General features: G+C 40.3%; 1 protein-coding gene across 1 annotated transcript in view; it reads left to right on the top strand.

The window, feature by feature from the left end:
• The window catches only part of polr1a (RNA polymerase I subunit A), a 60,841-nt gene extending 51,648 nt beyond the window's left edge, over positions 1-9,193 (top strand). Inside the window, 4 exon segments of the mRNA XM_028589979.1 lie at positions 2,411-2,611; positions 7,020-7,137; positions 7,252-7,416; positions 8,663-9,193. Of these exon segments, the coding sequence (XP_028445780.1) occupies positions 2,411-2,611; positions 7,020-7,137; positions 7,252-7,416; positions 8,663-8,763 (585 nt within the window). The 3' untranslated portion in view covers positions 8,764-9,193.
• Positions 9,194-17,427: the final 8,234 nt, after the last annotated feature.

Genomic DNA, 17,427 nt, shown 5'->3' with positions numbered 1-17,427 from the left:
GTGCTTTAATACGTCACAGCCCGAGTGTTCAAATCGGTTTTCAGGTCAGGTTTCATCAAGACAAGACAAGAAATTGTGTTTACACTGTGATTGTGACCACAGAACTGCAAAAAGTGAGAGAGAATATTGAACCGCATCCTGCCATGCGAGGTTGTCAAGACTTGTCAACACTCTCTCACTAGAGTCCGGATCGGGCAGAATTCTTCTGTCCGAGCCCGGCCCGCGTCCGACAGAGCCGTGACCGAGCCCGGCCCGAGCCCGACAGGCATTAAGAAGTTTGTGTCCGAGCCCGACACAGTTAAAATCTCATTTTTTCTCATACTAATGACGCATGTAGGCTACGTTTTTGTGTGGAAAGCCCGCTTTTATTAAGCAACTGTAGGATGGCATTCGGAAATGTCAACAGCTGAGAGCATCAGCGCACACTAGGCAACAAGCACATGTTAATAAGCTGTTTAATTTTAAATGTTCAACGTGTTAACCTTTCCTGCTTGCTTCGCTTCCGACCGTGGTCAGAAAACCGGCGGAGACTCGTTACCTCCAGGGCCAACGTTATAAAATGAATAACGTCGGGGGTTAAAATCCCGTTTCTGGCGAGCAAATGAATAATCTTGGCTTTCAGTCTGGGTTCTCCCAGTCTCATTTTCTGTGCAGTTATGTCCTGCCCGATTCAAGCAGACATTTGGCAACTAAATGTGTGCGGTTCTCTGAAAGCAATTTTTACATTTTGAATTGATTTCACACATAACACAGGTTCCATTTTCTTCCATTATCCCAGCTCAGCTTCACTGTTCATTGATAGCATAATATATAGGTTGTTTGCACATATGCAGGCAAAGTAGTCTACATAGTTGTATATAGAGGTGTGATGAAACCTATCGGTCACAAGTGCAGAGCAGCAGACAGAGTCTAACCTGGTTGGTCTTATAATACATCTGGCTTTGAAGATGAGTCTGGCTCAGACCTCTAAGTAAGCATAGACGATCCCCCGCCCGTTCGCCAAAGTCTACTCCGAGTTAGATTTTGAAGAGCAGTAGCGGAGTTGCAAGCTCCCTGTAAAACCCAGCGTTAGAACATTAAGAGGCTATGGTCTCGCTCTCTCTCTGTCTCTCTCTCTCTCACTCATTCGCGCCCGACACACACACATGGACTGCAGCATGCAGCTCAGTGTGGCGCTGTCTCGCACAGATTGCTCTCTTTCTCTTTTTTTTATTTTTTAAATGAGTCGAAAGCAAAACCTGACTTTACTACTTTAATACCTACCTTACTTTAATGATTATACTAACCAAAGAAATACCCCCCGTTGTAAAATGGTCATAACTCGTTATGTTCCCAGCTCAGCTTCACTGTTGCTGTTCGTTTATCTGAAGTTTAGTACTGGTTTATTGATTAAAAACACCTGTCAGGCCAATTAAAAGTGAGGTTTCTCAGTAGCCCCTGTCTAGAAACATTGATGGCATAATATTTAGGTTGTTTGCACATACGCAGGTGATCTCATACAACACCCTCTTTGTCGGGAGATGGGAATATGCTGGTTTTAAACCATACAAACGTGCAGAGAGCTGAAGAATATTGTTCTTTCTGATGAGCAGCTCATAGCGGCCCGTGCCTTGGAGGACACCTTAAAGGTTTCGTCATTGAGTATGTCAGTTCCCATTCACTAACAGCACATTGGCTGAGAAGGAACCAACGGAGGGTTGTGGGACCGTTGTGAACTAGAAGAACTGTGCGGTGTAGCTCTGGGGAGTTTACTCCCCGGAGTCCTTATGTTTCTTCTTCGCAGAGCATAGCTCTGCGATTCTCTGCATTTCCCGGCCGCATCCTGCTGCGTCCTGCTGCATCCGCAGCATCCACCCGTGCTCTGCAGCGCCACGTCTCATCCCACAACGCCCTGCTGAGATGTTCCTATGCACAGAGTAGTCAGGATCCGGTATAGGAGACTGCACTACTCAGTATGACACGATGTGCCCTGCTATGACATGAACTTCCACGATAACCTTCGAAGTCACTGTGACTTCTAATGTGACTGTTATCACCACTGTTCATCACGCCGCCAACCGCCCCGTCCAGACACCGCCTACCAAGAGTCTGGGTCTGCCGAGGTTTCTTCCTAAAAGGGAGTTTTTTCTTGCCACTGTCGCAATAGCCACTGCTAATGCTTGCTCTTGAGGGAATTACTGTAATTGTTGGGGTTTTGGAATTTATAGAGTGTGGTCTAGACCTACTCTATCTGTAAAGTGTCTCGAGATAACTTTTGTTATGATTTGATACTATAAATAAAATTGAATTGAAATTGAATTGAAATTGTATATGCTCTGCATTCTCTGACTAGACGTTTCATCTGCCCTTTGACTTGTATACGATATTATTGTATACGTTATTCATCCACCTGTTGTCTCCCCGTTCATAGGTTGACCTGGTCTTACCGGTGAGCAAGGTGCACTTTGACCTGACTTCAGTCCTGTCCACACTGGCCCAGAACGCCGTCATCATGGAGACCAAAGGCCTGACACGCTGCCTGCTGAGCGAAACCACAAAAAAGACGGGAGAGAAAGAGACGGTTCTCAACACCGAGGGCATCAACATGCATGAAATGTTCAGGCACAGTGACGTACGTAGCCACTTCAGACTTTGGGACTTTTTCGGTTTTGGTTCACGCTTCTAATTTGTAACTCTAGTACAGTGCCGCCGGTTATTGTTGCTTGCAGTTTTTTTGCAGAACCGCTCAGACCGCATCATTCTAGAGAGAGAGAGAGAGAGAGAGAGAGAGAGAGAGAGAGAGAGAGAGAGATTACAAGGACATACTCACTCACACACACAGAAAATACAAGAAATATACTAGAAATAATAAGATAAGTTAAACCTAGATCAAAATACTAGAACAACTACAAAAAAAATATACTTAAGAGGAATAAAAAGAATGTACTGTATATACAAGTGCTGTGTGCGCTGTGTTCCGGCTGCGTTGTGGTATTCAGTGTTTCCTCTATGTTGATTGGCAAGTAGCGGTCCGCCACGGTTAGATTTCTCCCGCCACGGTGTCAGAAAAAAAGCCGTCTATCAGCAGTGATTGTTAGAGAGTCGCAGAATAGCGCGAATACACGCTTCACAACGCAAGTGGGCACGCGTGCCACTCAGAGAAAAGGGAGAAAGAAAAAAGAGACAGGCTGTCCGGAGGACCCTGTTGTGATGGCATTAGTGCATCCTTGAGAACTGTAAGTCGTATAGCCTAACTTATGTTGTCAGTTCATTTAAGCCTGTATTAGTCTATAGTTCTTGCACATTTTTAGTTTCACCTTCACCTGCTAGCTAAATTGCACGTGGCTGTTGATTGAATACAACACCCTTGATATCATATCATGGCATAGTAGGCTAAACCGTGATTATTTCATACATTCATGTCCCAAAACATATTCAAATTCATTCAACATAATTCCAGCCAAATAACAATTAAAAGTAGGCTATGTTATTTGAACATTTATGACCTAACCTAACTGCCACTGCCTCCGTTTTGGTGTCTGCTGCGGTGCGCAGCGCAGCACGGACCGTGCGCCCCTTCCCTTTTTTTTTTTTTTCTCCGCTCTCAGCTCCTCTGCCAGTTGATGCATGAACTTCCTCCGGGACATTTTACAGCTGGTGCACTCCTTGGAGAGGATGTGTGTAATGATTCCAGCCAGTTGTAGCATGTAAAAAGTTATATGAACACGTAGACAGCTACCGGCCATCTAGACTACGCGTAGGCCTACGGCGCCTTTCACAGAGCGAGCGCCCGGTGCTTTTCTTCTGATTCAGAACAGAGTCCATCCATGCCGCAGCCTGCGTTACTGACTCTGGCTTTGCCTTCGGCCCATCGGTGATGCCCACTAGAGTCCGGATCGGGCCGAATTTTTCTATCCGAGCCGGCCCGCGTCCGACAGAGCCGTGACCGAACCCGGCCAGAGCCCGACAGGCATTAAGAAATATGTGTCCGAGCCCAACACAGTTAAAATCTCATTTTTTTCCTCATACTAATGACACATGTAGGCTACGTTTGTTTGTGTGTGTGGAAAGCCCTTTTTTATTAAGCAACTGTAGGAAGGCATTCGGAAATGTCAACACATGAGCGCATCAGCGCATGGGGAAACAAGCGCACGTTAATAAGCTGTTAAAATGTTCAATGGGTTAACCTTTTCTGATCGCTTTGTTTTCCGACCGTGATCAGAAAACCAGGGGAGACTGGTTACCTCCAGGGCCAACGTTATAAAATGAATAACCACTAACTCTGCTCCGGTTGCATCTACAACACGTCTGCTTCCTTTCTCTATCTCTCTTCTGCCCACTTAGGCTACCACCTTAATGACCTTAATGCCCACACTTGTTACTCGAGACCGCTAGTTACGTTTCTCTGACAGAGACTATGATTATTACTAAGCAACCAAGATGCATCTTCAACCACGCAAAAGATTAAAAACAAAACTGCCAAAATAGGTAAAAGTGATTTGTATTTTCTTTGCCTTTTGTGTAATGTATATAGCCTAAAAACAATTTTAAATGAAAACACTGACTATTTTTTTATTTAGCAAAGTTATTGCACATATAAATTTCAAAACGGTCAAAATGACCGTCCAGGCCACAGGGGTTCCATCTAGCAGCATGTTTGCTACGTAAGGGATAATGTAGAGCGAGGCGGTTGTTATAGCGAATACAGCCCCAACAGGGTGATCAGGTTTTATCAGCCTTTATTGATTTAAATACGATTGTATTGCTTCCACTAGAGAAAATAGTCCGTTCCGTCTCTACGGTTGGAATCCTGTGTCCATAGCAACGTAAACTCTGTAGCTTTTTAATGCAACTCTTCGTCTGTGGCTTATATATATGTCAATGGTCTGTGGTAGTAGCCGTATATTTTATGGGGTGCTGCCGTGGTGGACAAATGACCCAGTTGCTGTTTTAATCACTGCGGGAATTGACACAACATTAGCTGAAACGTTGTAGTGAGCTAGCGGGCTGCTTTAATTCCCATTAAACTGAACATTTCTGTTGACGGTGAAGTGAGACACGGTGAATGGCTTCTTCGGGAATATTTATGTGGACGTTTATGTCCTCATTCATCTCCTTTACTTTTTACACAGCCGCTGCATGTTGACACACCTGTAAGTTAACGTTAAACTAGTTGCAATGTAAGCTAACTAATTAGCGTTGTCCCTACGGCTGTTGCTGCGTAGCGATCATAGATGGTATAGAAAGATACTAGCGATAGACGCTCATCAGATCTGCTGTCATTGCTTGAATTGGAGGACAGAAGTTGCTCCACGTTTCTCCACTTTTTGCCACAGCTGACAGGCTAAATTATCCGGTCTTCTTTCAGCGGATTGATTGATAGCTGTCCTGCAGAGTGAACAGAACTGCGTCCATGGCAACGCTCTGCTTTTGCATGGCAACGGTGTGTTATCCTTAGCAGCGGTCTGTTATCAAGAAATAACAGACCGCATTCTACATTAGAATTCAACCAAGCCATGTAATAAGTAAGGGATAATGTAGAGCGAGGCGGTTGTTATAGCGAATACAACCCCGACAGGGTGATCAGGACAAGACAAGAAATTGGGTGTTTCCTCAAATGAAATCTTCCCCTATTGGTCAGATGTCTCTCAGGTTAAGGACACACCTCTGTCGTTATTCAACTATGAAATCGGTTTTGCATTCTATCACCCCTTTAAACAAAGAGAAATGTTCTCCCCTCCTCATAAAATGGTCATAAATTGATACGAGAGCAACCTACTTCCTTGTTTACTGCTGCAATGAAATGCTTGGTTACATTGTAACCAAGAGATTAAAAACACTTGTCAGCCCAATTAAAATGGAGGTTTCTCAGTAGCCCCTGTGTAGAAACATTGATAGCATAATATATAGGTTGTTTGCACATACGCAGGCGAATTAGTCTTGTAATCTTGGTTCTCGGAGTAAAGACTATTTTTCCAGTCACATTTCTTAATTGAAGTTTTCTAAACTAAAGTGCTCATATTATACTAATTTTCATGTTCATAATTGTATTTAGAGGTAATATCAGAATAGGTCTACATGGTTTAACTTTCAAAAAACACCATATTTTTGTTGTACTACACATTGCTGCAGCTCCGTACTGAGGTATACTGAAATATACTCTGAGTTACATGACATAGGCTAAATCGCTTACATCTCTGGTTCACCCCAAACAAAGATAAAACCTTACAGTAATCTCACAAAATCGTGTATTCCATAAATATGTAATCACGTCAGTGCAATTTAGACAAGTCCAATGGATTCATAGACCCAGAAAACATGGGGTTAGACACCAAGATAACTTGGTTAGGTCAAATAATGAAGGAGTTAGGATATTTTAAGGGCTTCCTGCCCATCTTGGACGCCATCTTGAAAATGACACCTTTCTAGAGGTCAAACTTTGGTAAACTTTTAGTATGTTATTAAGGACAACTAATACTACAAAAAACAGTTAGAATTTTTTTTCTTTCTTTCATATATGCATATACTCCCCTGTCATGCTGTCCTGGAGATTGAAAGCAGAAATGCCAAAAAAGTAATCTTTAAAAAAAATAACAAAAAATAGTCTTATGATGACCAATGTCCTTTTTTGTCTGTTGTACAGACATGTCTAATAAATATGTCCTATAATCTGATCAACATAGTCCAATTTTAATAAAATATTGGGTTGTTATTTGCTTTTTGGACTGCAGATTACAATGACAGTTGGACATATCTAATTCAGTTTTGCCTGTATGAAGTGATATTTTCAGATCTCTGACTCAGACGTGTGACTTTTCACATCTGTTGGTCATGATGTGACAAACTCTTTGTGGTGGATATGAGTCTTGCGAAACAGAAATGATATCTGGTTTGGACTGTAACACCGTGTAAATACTGAAAAATGCGGTGACTTCATAACCAAAGAGTTTGTGGTCAGGGTTAGTTGCTCAAGAAGTCTTATTGTACCATTGTTTGGTGATAATCCCAACGTTGAGACTGTATTTTTTTTCCTTGTCCAGATCTTGGACGTCAACAGGCTGTACTCCAATGAGGTCCACGCCATGGCTAACACCTATGGGATTGAAGTGGCTCTGAAAGTGATAGAGAAGGAGATCAAAGATGTCTTTGCTGTCTATGGTACACGCACACACACTCTCTCTTCTACAGTAAAGCCCCAGATCTCAGACCACCACATGGCTGTCAGAACCACTCACGTTTTGCCTGTGTTTGTATTTCTCTGTCCGTGTCTAGGCATCGAGGTGGACCCCAGACATCTGTCCCTGGTAGCAGATTACATGTGTTTTGAAGGCGTCTATAAGCCGCTGAACCGGCACGCCATCCGCTCCAACTCCTCCCCCCTACAGCAGATGACCTTCGAGACCAGCTACAAATTCCTCAAACAGGCCACCATGCTGGGTGAGGAACGGACGATGACAATAATAATGCCAAGAGAGGGAGAAAAAAAAAAGCCATTTCTACACATAAGTTGATTTTGTTATTTGTCGGAAAAGACTGAAGGTATAAAATTAGGACCGTTGACCAGTTCTGGTCCGGCCCAAAAAGGCCAGACGTAATCGGACTCCAATTCTAAGGTCATTTCACCCCGCACCTTTTAACTCTTAAGTGCTCTTGCCCATCCTTGGTGGTGGTGTTATCAGTTGGATGTAGTCCAGGCCTCCTGGTTCCTCACGCCATCGTTAAAGCAAGGTCGTGCCAAAATACCTTCGCTCTCCCGTTCCCAGGCCCGAGAAGACAGCATGTTACTAGTTGGCATACTTTATGATCATATTCTGTTTATCAAATGTATACACTGCTACAGAATGTTTTGTAACTGTTCGTATTACTCGAGACAAGTGCGAGTCTCATCTTTCTACATAAAATCATCTCTCAATGCAAATCAAACCAGCTATTAGGCTAAATGAAATAAAAACCATGCCACTCTTTAGGTATGGTTAAGGGTATGTGATGATGTGGGGCTATTTTAATTCCAAAGGCCAGGGGAACTTTATCAGGATGCATAGTATACTGGATCCATGAAATAACTGGCTTTTAAAAATAAAAATCTGCCTGCCTCTATGGGAATTTAGCATAGGGGTGTACTGACTTTTGTTGCCAACAGTTTTAGACATTAATGGCTGTATGTTGAGTTATTTTGAGGGGACAGCACATTTACACTGTTATACAAGCTGTACACTTAATACTATACATTGTAGCAAAGTGTAATTTCTTCAGTGTTGTCCCATTAAAAGATCTAATGAAATATTTACTAAAATGTGAGAGGTGTACTCACTTTTGTGAGATACTGTATGTCCATTTTGATTGTAATTAGTGCATGTGTACAACACGCGCTAAGTCCCTGCAGTGGAAAGGGGGCCGTTAATGGAAATGGAGATCTACTCTTTTTGAGATTCACTGGAGAAAAGTCAAGTTAAAAAAGAAAATAAAGGTGAAAAACATTTCATTTTAAAAGGATTTATACAACAGTTTCTTTCAACCATTATGTTGTTTTTAAGTGAAGGTTAGTGACAGTGACTCCTTTAACCTTCCAACCACTGTTGCTCTTATCTTTGTATTTTTGTTCACGGCTTTATTTTTATTATTTTATTTTCTCCAGGAATTTCCCCAGTGTGGGATTAATAAAGTCTATCTTATCTTTTCTCAGGGTCACATGATCAGCTGGTGTCCCCCTCAGCCTGCCTGGTGGTGGGGAAAGTGGTCAAAGGTGGAACAGGACTGTTTGAACTGAAACAACCTCTGCAGTAGCGGAGCAGATCCTGCAGTCTTCACGTGGACTCGTATAATCACAGCGCTGGAGAGGATTCACCTTCACTTCAGCTGACTCAAACTGCTGTGACACACTTTAGCTCCTTGACAAATAAATAAGAATGACCGCTTTCATTTTGGTTCATTTTTTAATGTGGTGAACGTGTCAGCCTTCTTGTGTCAAATGTTCTTTTGATATTTGTGTTTTGAATAAAATTCCTCCTGAATCAATTCATTTGGAAATGAATGTAATCCAGCCATTGTGAAAAAACTAATGCTCTCTATCGGAAATGAAAGAGATGACTGAGCAGTCACCGTATCATGCATATGTCCACACGTGATTCCATTATTCGAAGCATAAAATCTGGTAGACAAACAACCCTTTTATCTTTGTATTTAATAATAAAAAGCAATATGTGTATAAAAACAATGTGTCTTATTGTGTTAAGACATTTTTTTTTTTTTTTTTATCCGTCTTTTTATTGTATTATTACATACAGCAAACCGATACATAACAACCCACATCCTACCCACCCACATTGCACCACTGCTACAAAGAAAAGCTGACCATAAAATAAAAAGAAAAGAAGGGCGGGGGGGACAACATTCACATCATACAATGTCATTAGAGTCCGTCTATTCAACCAATGAAAGAACAGGTTGCCAGATATTACTGAATTTAATATTACCTTGTAAATAACAAATTTGTTCAAGAGTTAAATAGTGCATAACATCGTTGATCCAGTGTTTCAGTACAGGTGGAGACTTATCCTTCCATTTTAATAAAAACAATGCGTCTGGCCAAGAGAGTTGCAAATGCTATCACAGTTCTGTCCCATTTGTCTTTGCCAAGTTTTTGTGGTACTACTCCAAAAATGGCAATGACCGGTGATGGGTCAATATGAGTATGCCACTGTTTACGAAGTTATTGAAAGTAAAACTAATGACAAAAGGCACAACTCCGGGAGGACTTGGTGTCGCCATCGTCAAAGCATTTTTTTTTATATGTGAGTGCGCGCACATAAGGCATAACGCATGCGTTATGTTGCACATTATGGCAAAGGGCAGGGGACATGCAGCTCGTCATACGTTTCCCCAACGTATATGCGCCAATAAAAGAAAATAGAAATGCATGAATAAATTTAGATTTAAAAAGCAATAATTGCATGAAAACAGGTTGTTGACGAGTCTCGAAGCTTGAGTCGCAAGTCTAGTCTGAAGTCTTTTGGGTCGAGTCCGAGTCAACTCTGAAGTCAGCTGTTAGTGCAACTTAAGTGTGACTCGAGTCCGAGTCTCAGACTGGAGTCCCCATCTCTTTATTCCTCTAAGGCTGAAGACAGTCCCAAGTGGCTACAGCTTGAGCTGTAGCCACTTGGGACTGTCTTCAGCCTTAGAGGAATAAATCCAATGCATTATGTTTTTAATGTTAGCAGACCAATAATAGTCCTGAAAATTGGGTAGGGAAAGCCCACCATGTAATCGGTGACATGGTGTTTTTTCCCCTACGTATACGCTGGTTTTTACCATTCCAAATAAAATTGGACAAAAGTTTATCTACATTTATGAAAAAAGACTTTGTTAATAAGATGGGGATACACTGGAAAAGAAACAAAAATCAAGGCAAAATATTCATTTTGATTACATTTATTCTCCCCCCTAACGACAGGGGAAGGAGATTCCGACGATCTAAATCTTTCTTTGAGCAATTTAAAAGTGGAGAGAAATTGGCTTCATAGAGATCTTTAAACTTACGGGTTATCCAAATACCTAAATATTTAAATTTATTTGTGCATATTTTAACTTGCAGGGACTGGATTGTAGTGAGCTGGTAAGTGGGATCAATAGACATAAGCTCACTTTTCTGCACATTGATTTTATATCCTGATATCTTGCCAAAGGAGTTCAACAGATCAAACATCTTTGGCAGAGAGGTCCTGGGGTCAGTCATATACACCAACATGTCATCAGCATATAGTGACACTTTATGTTCTGCTCTTTCTCTCATTATGCCTTTGATATCCACACTGTTTCGCAGTGCTATAGCTAGCGGCTCTATTGTTGGGGCAAATAGAAGGGGTGACAAAGGACAGCCCTGCCTAGTACCACGCTGTAGATTAAAAAAAGAAAATAAAGTGTCTCAATCCAGTGCATGAATTTTGGGCCAAAGCGAAAGCATCTCAAAGTATAAAAAAGTTAATCCCACTCCACCCTATCAAAGGTTTTTTCTGCATCAAGGGATATTAATACCTCTGTGCCTTTGGGCAGAGTGTGATCGTACAGAACATTAAGTAATCTATGTATAATAGAAGATATTTGTCTATTTTTAATAAATCCTGTCTGATCATCTGAAATCAATGAAGGAAGTACTTTTTCCAGTCTTAGAGCCAGCATTTTAGCAAGTATGTTACTGTCGACATTTAATAGGGAATGGAGCCGCATTCTACTGGATTTTTCTCTTTTTTAAAGGGGTGATAGAACATATAATACATACCCTTCTCATCTCCGTGCGTGCTGTAATGCTGTCTGACGGCTCCAGCAGCATCAGGCCAGCACAGAACATGCAAGTGAATGGTTCCAGCAATCCTACTGCTCCGAATAAGTTATAAAATAACGTCAACATGTTCCTATTTACATGTTGTGATTTATAGAGTCACAGTGTGTACAAAAAACAACGTAACATGAGACACAGCCGTCTTCTAACTGTAAATAAACCGGGAACTATATTCTCAGGCGGAAGAATATAGTACTTGGGCGGAGTGATATGCTCGCAGCAAGCCTGTCTGAGAATATAGTTCCCGGTTTGTTTACTGTCAGAAGACGGCTGTGTCTCATGTTACGTTGTTTTTGTACACGCCAGACTATACAAATCACAACATGTAAATAGGAACATGTTGGCGTTATTTTGTCACTTTTGTCACAATTCGGAGCAGTAGGCTAGTTGGAACCAGTTACCTGCAGGATCTGTGCTGGGCTAAGCTAATGCTGGAACCGTCAGACAGCGTTACAGCACGCAAGGAGATGAGAAGGGTATGTATCGACTTGTCTTACTCTGGGGGTTACGGTGAATAAGCTAAATTCCCAATTAGTCGGCGTGTTCCTTTAAGGTCTCCTAATGGGGTATGTAACATTTGTTTGGCTGAAAATGGCCTGGTTGATATTTTATGGGCCCTTATGCATCCCTATGTTTTGGCCCTATTTGTAACAAGAGCTTTTCTTCCAAATATGGTATGCTCATGAATATTTAGATGAGCCGCACGACAGAATCTCTTATTCCAGACACTGCAATGTTTCATTACCAAATTCACTTCTGAGACTTTTTTATGTGAGAAATCAACTATATAAAGCTCAAATATTGGCCGTTTTACAAAATTGATGGCTAATTCAAATTTGGTAAGACGTGTCGGACTTTAGGAGCTCCACACAGTCTGATTAGAAAGCGGCATATTGCTGGGCTCCATACCCAGCGCAAAGTCACCCTTTGTGGATTACTGCACTACTGGGGCTCCGCGGCCGGCTGCCGGCATAACTATAATATATTTACAGTTTGAATTTCGTCATGGCACTTATATCACAGCTACCCCAAGGTCTTACAAAGCTAACAAAAGCTAACAGTCCGATTTGAATTTAAGGCATTTTTATGAACGTGAGGGGTCTTGTTAGGAGGAGCAGCTAGCTAGCTATGTGTCCCATTCAGTACAATGGGAAAAGATCGCAGCTAGCTAGCTACACTTTCGGCATAACTATAGTATATTTACAGTTTGAATTTCGTCACGGCATGTATATTACAGGTTCCCCAAGGTCTTACAAAGCTTAGCTAACACTTGTCCGATTTCGGATTTCAATTTAATGCATTTTGGTGAATTTCAGAGGTCTCGTTAGGAGGAGGCTAGGTCTCATTGATGGACTCCAGCTCACTCCGGCTCTATCAATGAGATTCACGGACAAGAGGCGTTTATTTCCCCAATCGTTTGTTTAAAAAGCTCAACACACATATCCATCATAAGATTAACTGGAACCTGCGGTAAGAGATTGCGGGTGTAACAAGCTCGCTGACCGCGCTCTCACTCACACACACTAGCCATTTGGCAGGAAGAGGGGAGGGAGAACAGCGAGCTGCAGGCCCTGGAGCTCTGTGAGGGCAGCGGTGTTTGGTAGTCCAGTCACCCAGAAAACGGTGAGTTTGCGCAGGTATGGAGAACCGCGGGCTGTTTGTGGCTCAATCAAGCTCACAGCAGGCCGGGGTCTGTGAAGGAGGACAGGCAGAGCGGCGATGTAGCAACCCAGGCAGCACCGGCCGCTAAACTCCGACACACAGTCGGACAAAATTTGCAATTAGCCATCCATTTTCGTGAAACGGCCCATATATGAGCTTTACATTTGATTTACATTTGATTTCTCGCATAAAAAAGTTTCAGAAGTGAATTTTGTAATGGAATAGCCTAGATTCAGAAGATTACCTGATCTCAGGTCAGTTGTGTAGCCTATGTAAATGTTAGCGCGTGACCGTTCTCTTAATACACCCATGGGTGTGACAAAGGTACAGGTCCTGGGAGGCTGACGTTAACTTCCAGCTTTGTTGAGATTCGCCCGTTTTCAGCAGTTTCGAAATATGAAATTTTCATAGTAAAGGGGTGTCAATGGGATTTGAGCTTCTTTGTATGTCCTATTTACCCACCGAACTGTCGTTATTCAACTATGACAAGGTAAAATCAGTTTTGCATTCTATCACCCCTTTAAGGATAAGGGATATAACAGCCTGACGCATAGTTGGAGGGAGTGAGCCAGATACAGATGATTCTTTCAATGTAGAGAGCAATAGAGAGGCTAATTCTTTAGCAAATGTTTTGAAAAATGTACTAGGAAATCCATCTGGTCCTGGACATTTACCATTTTGCATAGATTTAACTGCAGAATGAAATTCTTCCTCTGTGAATGGTTTTTCCAGCTCAGAGGCTATTTGGTCACCTACTGAGGGGATTTTTAATTTATCAAAAAAAGACTTGAAAAGATATTCATCTTTATGTGACTCTGAAGTGTATAATTTTGAATATAACTGATGAAAAACCTGGTTAATTTTAGAGCGGTTAATATGTTTGGTGCCAAACTCATCTGTTATTTCAGATATAGACTGGGCTGCAGCCTTTTGGCGTAGTTGGTGTGCAAGGATTCTGCCTATCTTGGTGTGTTCTATTAAGGACATTTGATATTGTTTGGTTGAAAGGAGATTGAATTCCGTCTGAAGTATCAGTCTTTGCTTTTATAAGTCTGGTGATGGGGCTTGTGCAAGTATTGTGTCTATATGTAATTTATCATCAGTTAATTTCTTAAGCCGTGCTTGTTTCACTCTTTTTCTTTTGGGCGCAATATGAGATAATTTGTCCTCTTAGATATGCTTTCATGGATTCCCATATAGTTGAAAACAACATGCTATGCCTGGTGTTTTATTGTATTCCAAAAATGTAACTATTTCAGATGAGATAAATTGAACAAAGCCTTCATTAGCAAGCCATAAACTATTTAGGCGCCATGCACAGTGTTAAGACATTATTCAGGTTTTATTTCCAAACTGTATACAATGTATACAATTTCTTTGTCCCTTATTTAAGCTCTCACTGCTGACGCACACTGGTATTGTGATCAGCTCATGTGGCAGATGCCGGCGGGGATGGTGGTGCTAGATTGCACCCGATACACGTGTCGACGTCAACACGAGTATAATACTGCCAGACAATTCTCCCGATTAAAGGTGTTCAATGTCGGCTGTAGGCCGGGCCTCCCTCCGTCCTCCTGATTCTCTGCTGGAGTAGGGGCATGAACCAAAAACTAGACCTTATTAAAAGTATGTAACATTAACATGCCGTTGTAGTGTATTTATTATTTAGTTGTTTTCCTTCTTTAAAAGTCACTAGAATGCAGGAACAAAGTATCTGACATTTTTTTTAGGGGTAGGACACCCAGATCCCTATCCCCCCACCCCCCACGCGCCAGGCAAAAAGGCGAAAACGTAATGTAATATTTACTGAAGACGGTTCCATTCTAGCCATAACCCCATAATAAGGGCATTGTGCAACATGACCCCACAAACATTGCAACAGAAACTCTTAACTGATCTAGTCTCACAAAAGTCTCCTTTATAACATATAAAAAGTCTTAAGAGATCCAAGTGGTGGGAAGTAATGAAAAATACTGAAATCGATTAATTAAGCCCAGCACCGTTATTTATGCAAAGCACATATTTATTAAGATAATGCTGCATTTGCATAATAAACACACACACACACACACACACTCACTCACACATACACTCTCACTCTCTACCTCACACACACACACGCACTTTCTCTCACACACACTCACTCACTCACTCTCTTTCTCTCTCTCTCTCACACACACAGAAAAAGAGAGAAACAAGCTAGGGTAAAATGAGAGAAAAAATGAAAGAAAATATTTTTGCTTTTCAGACAACTACAACAAGGGAGGAGACAACGTAGAGATGCACAAAGGAAACAAAGTTTAGTTTATTTGTTTATTTGAGCAGTTATCATTCTGCTCAAAGGGAGTGGGCAGAAGCAAAAGAGCTTATAAGCGCCGCCCCCCCCATTAAATAATACAATAGTACAAAAAAACATATTACAAAACAACACAACGAAACAATATCAAACAAACAGTATAACAATCAAAACAAATACAAAACAGAACAAAAATGGATTATATTCACTTCCAATGGTAGAAATATTCCTAATGGCTAATCATTTCTTCTTCTTTATACTTTTCGAAAATCTATTGTTTGTGTCTATATTTAAAAAGGTTGATATTTGGACATTGTTTCATCTCTATCTCCAACTTATTCCACAAATGCACCCCATTAACTGTAAGGCTAAAACTTTTCAAAGTTGTACTATGTTTCTGCGTCCTAAAGTTTAAATCATCACGTAATTCATAACAACCAGTACGTTCTTGGAACCTTCCTTGTATTTGGCTTGGTAACAATTTGTGCCTTGCTTTATATAGCATCTGTATCGATTGGAACTCAACAATGTCATAAAACTTCATGATCTTAGATTTGAAAAATAATGAGTTTGTGTGGTCCAAAAACCCAACTTTATGAATTAGTCGAATAGCTCTTTTTTGCACCATTACTGTTGGTTTTAATGTGCTTTTATAAGTACTACCCCATACCACAGAACAATAATGTAAATAGGGCAAGATTAGAGAACAGTATAAAGTATGCAGAGCTTTGATGTTTAAAATATGCTTTACTTTTGCAATTACTGCAATGCTTCTTGATATTTTAGTGATTAAGTATTTAATATGAGAGTGCCAAGTAATTTTATCATCTATAATAACTCCTAGAAATTTGATTTCATGCACCAGCTCTATAACAACACCCTCTATCTTAATTGCTTCCTGAGCATTGGAATTACCGTTTCCAAATATCATCATTTTGCTTTTACTCAGATTTAATGATAATTTATTTTGTTTGAACCACTTATTAACACGTTTGAGTTCCAAGCTTACAATTTGACACAGTTGTTGTAAATCGTTTCCAAATGCCAAAATATTTGTATCGTCTGCAAACAAAATAAATCTAAGTATTTGAGATGTTTTACAAATGTCGTTTATATACATGTTAAACAATTTTGGACCCAAAATGTAACCTTGAGGTAAGCCACACACCATTTCTTGATAACTTGACTGATAATCTCCTGATGTCACATATTGTTTTCTGTTTTTTAAATAACTAGTAACCCACTGTAGTGCTACCCCTCTAATCCCATACCGTTCTAGCTTATTAATTAAAATATCATAATTTATTGTGTCAAATGCCTTACTTAGGTCAATAAATAACCTTATTGCAAATTTCTTGTTGTCTACAGCATTAGTTATTTCATCAATGATATCAAAGAGTGCATGTGAAGTTGAACAATTATACCTAAAACCGTACTGGTTATCTACGAGTAATTTATTTCTTTCAATAAAGCTATCAAGTCTAGAAGAGAAAACCTTCTCTAAGATTTTTGAAAATTGCGGTAAAAGGGAAACAGGTCTATGGTCAGTAAAGAGATGCTTATCTCCTGCCTTAAAAAGAGGAATCACTTTAGCTACTTTCATACTATCAGGAAATTGGCCAGTTTGCAATGATAAGTTGCAAATGAATGTTAACGGCTTACAGATATTTTCAATAACACATTTTAAGGTCTTCATATCCATATCATAATAATCTGTCGCGGTTTTACTTTTACACCCTCTAACAATATCCAAAATCTTGTTTTCCTCCACAGGTTTAAGAAACAACGTATTTGGATTTGTGTCTATTAACTTGCACTTATAGCTTCCAACAGTTGCAATATTTGCAGCAAGGTTCAGGCCAACATCTACAAAGAATTTGTTAAATGTGTTGACTATAGTCTTCCTATTATTTATAGTTTTGTCTTCATCTCTGAAGTATTGTGGGTAATTGATCCTTCTAGGTTTATTTCTAATTAAACTATTTAAAATATTCCATAAACCTTTACTATTATTCTTATTGCTATCCAACCATTTGTTGTAATAATCCTGTTTACATTTTCATATAATATCGATCAATTTATTTTTATATTTCTTATATTTATCCTCCGCTTCTTTTGTTTTATCTTTTATAAATTTTTTGTAAAGTAAATTTTT

This window comes from Perca flavescens, chromosome 10 (assembly GCF_004354835.1).
Source record: "Perca flavescens isolate YP-PL-M2 chromosome 10, PFLA_1.0, whole genome shotgun sequence".
Lineage (NCBI taxonomy): Eukaryota > Metazoa > Chordata > Actinopteri > Perciformes > Percidae > Perca > Perca flavescens.
The sequence above is the reverse complement of the archived record's forward strand: the minus strand, read 5'-3'. Positions and strand labels throughout refer to the sequence as shown.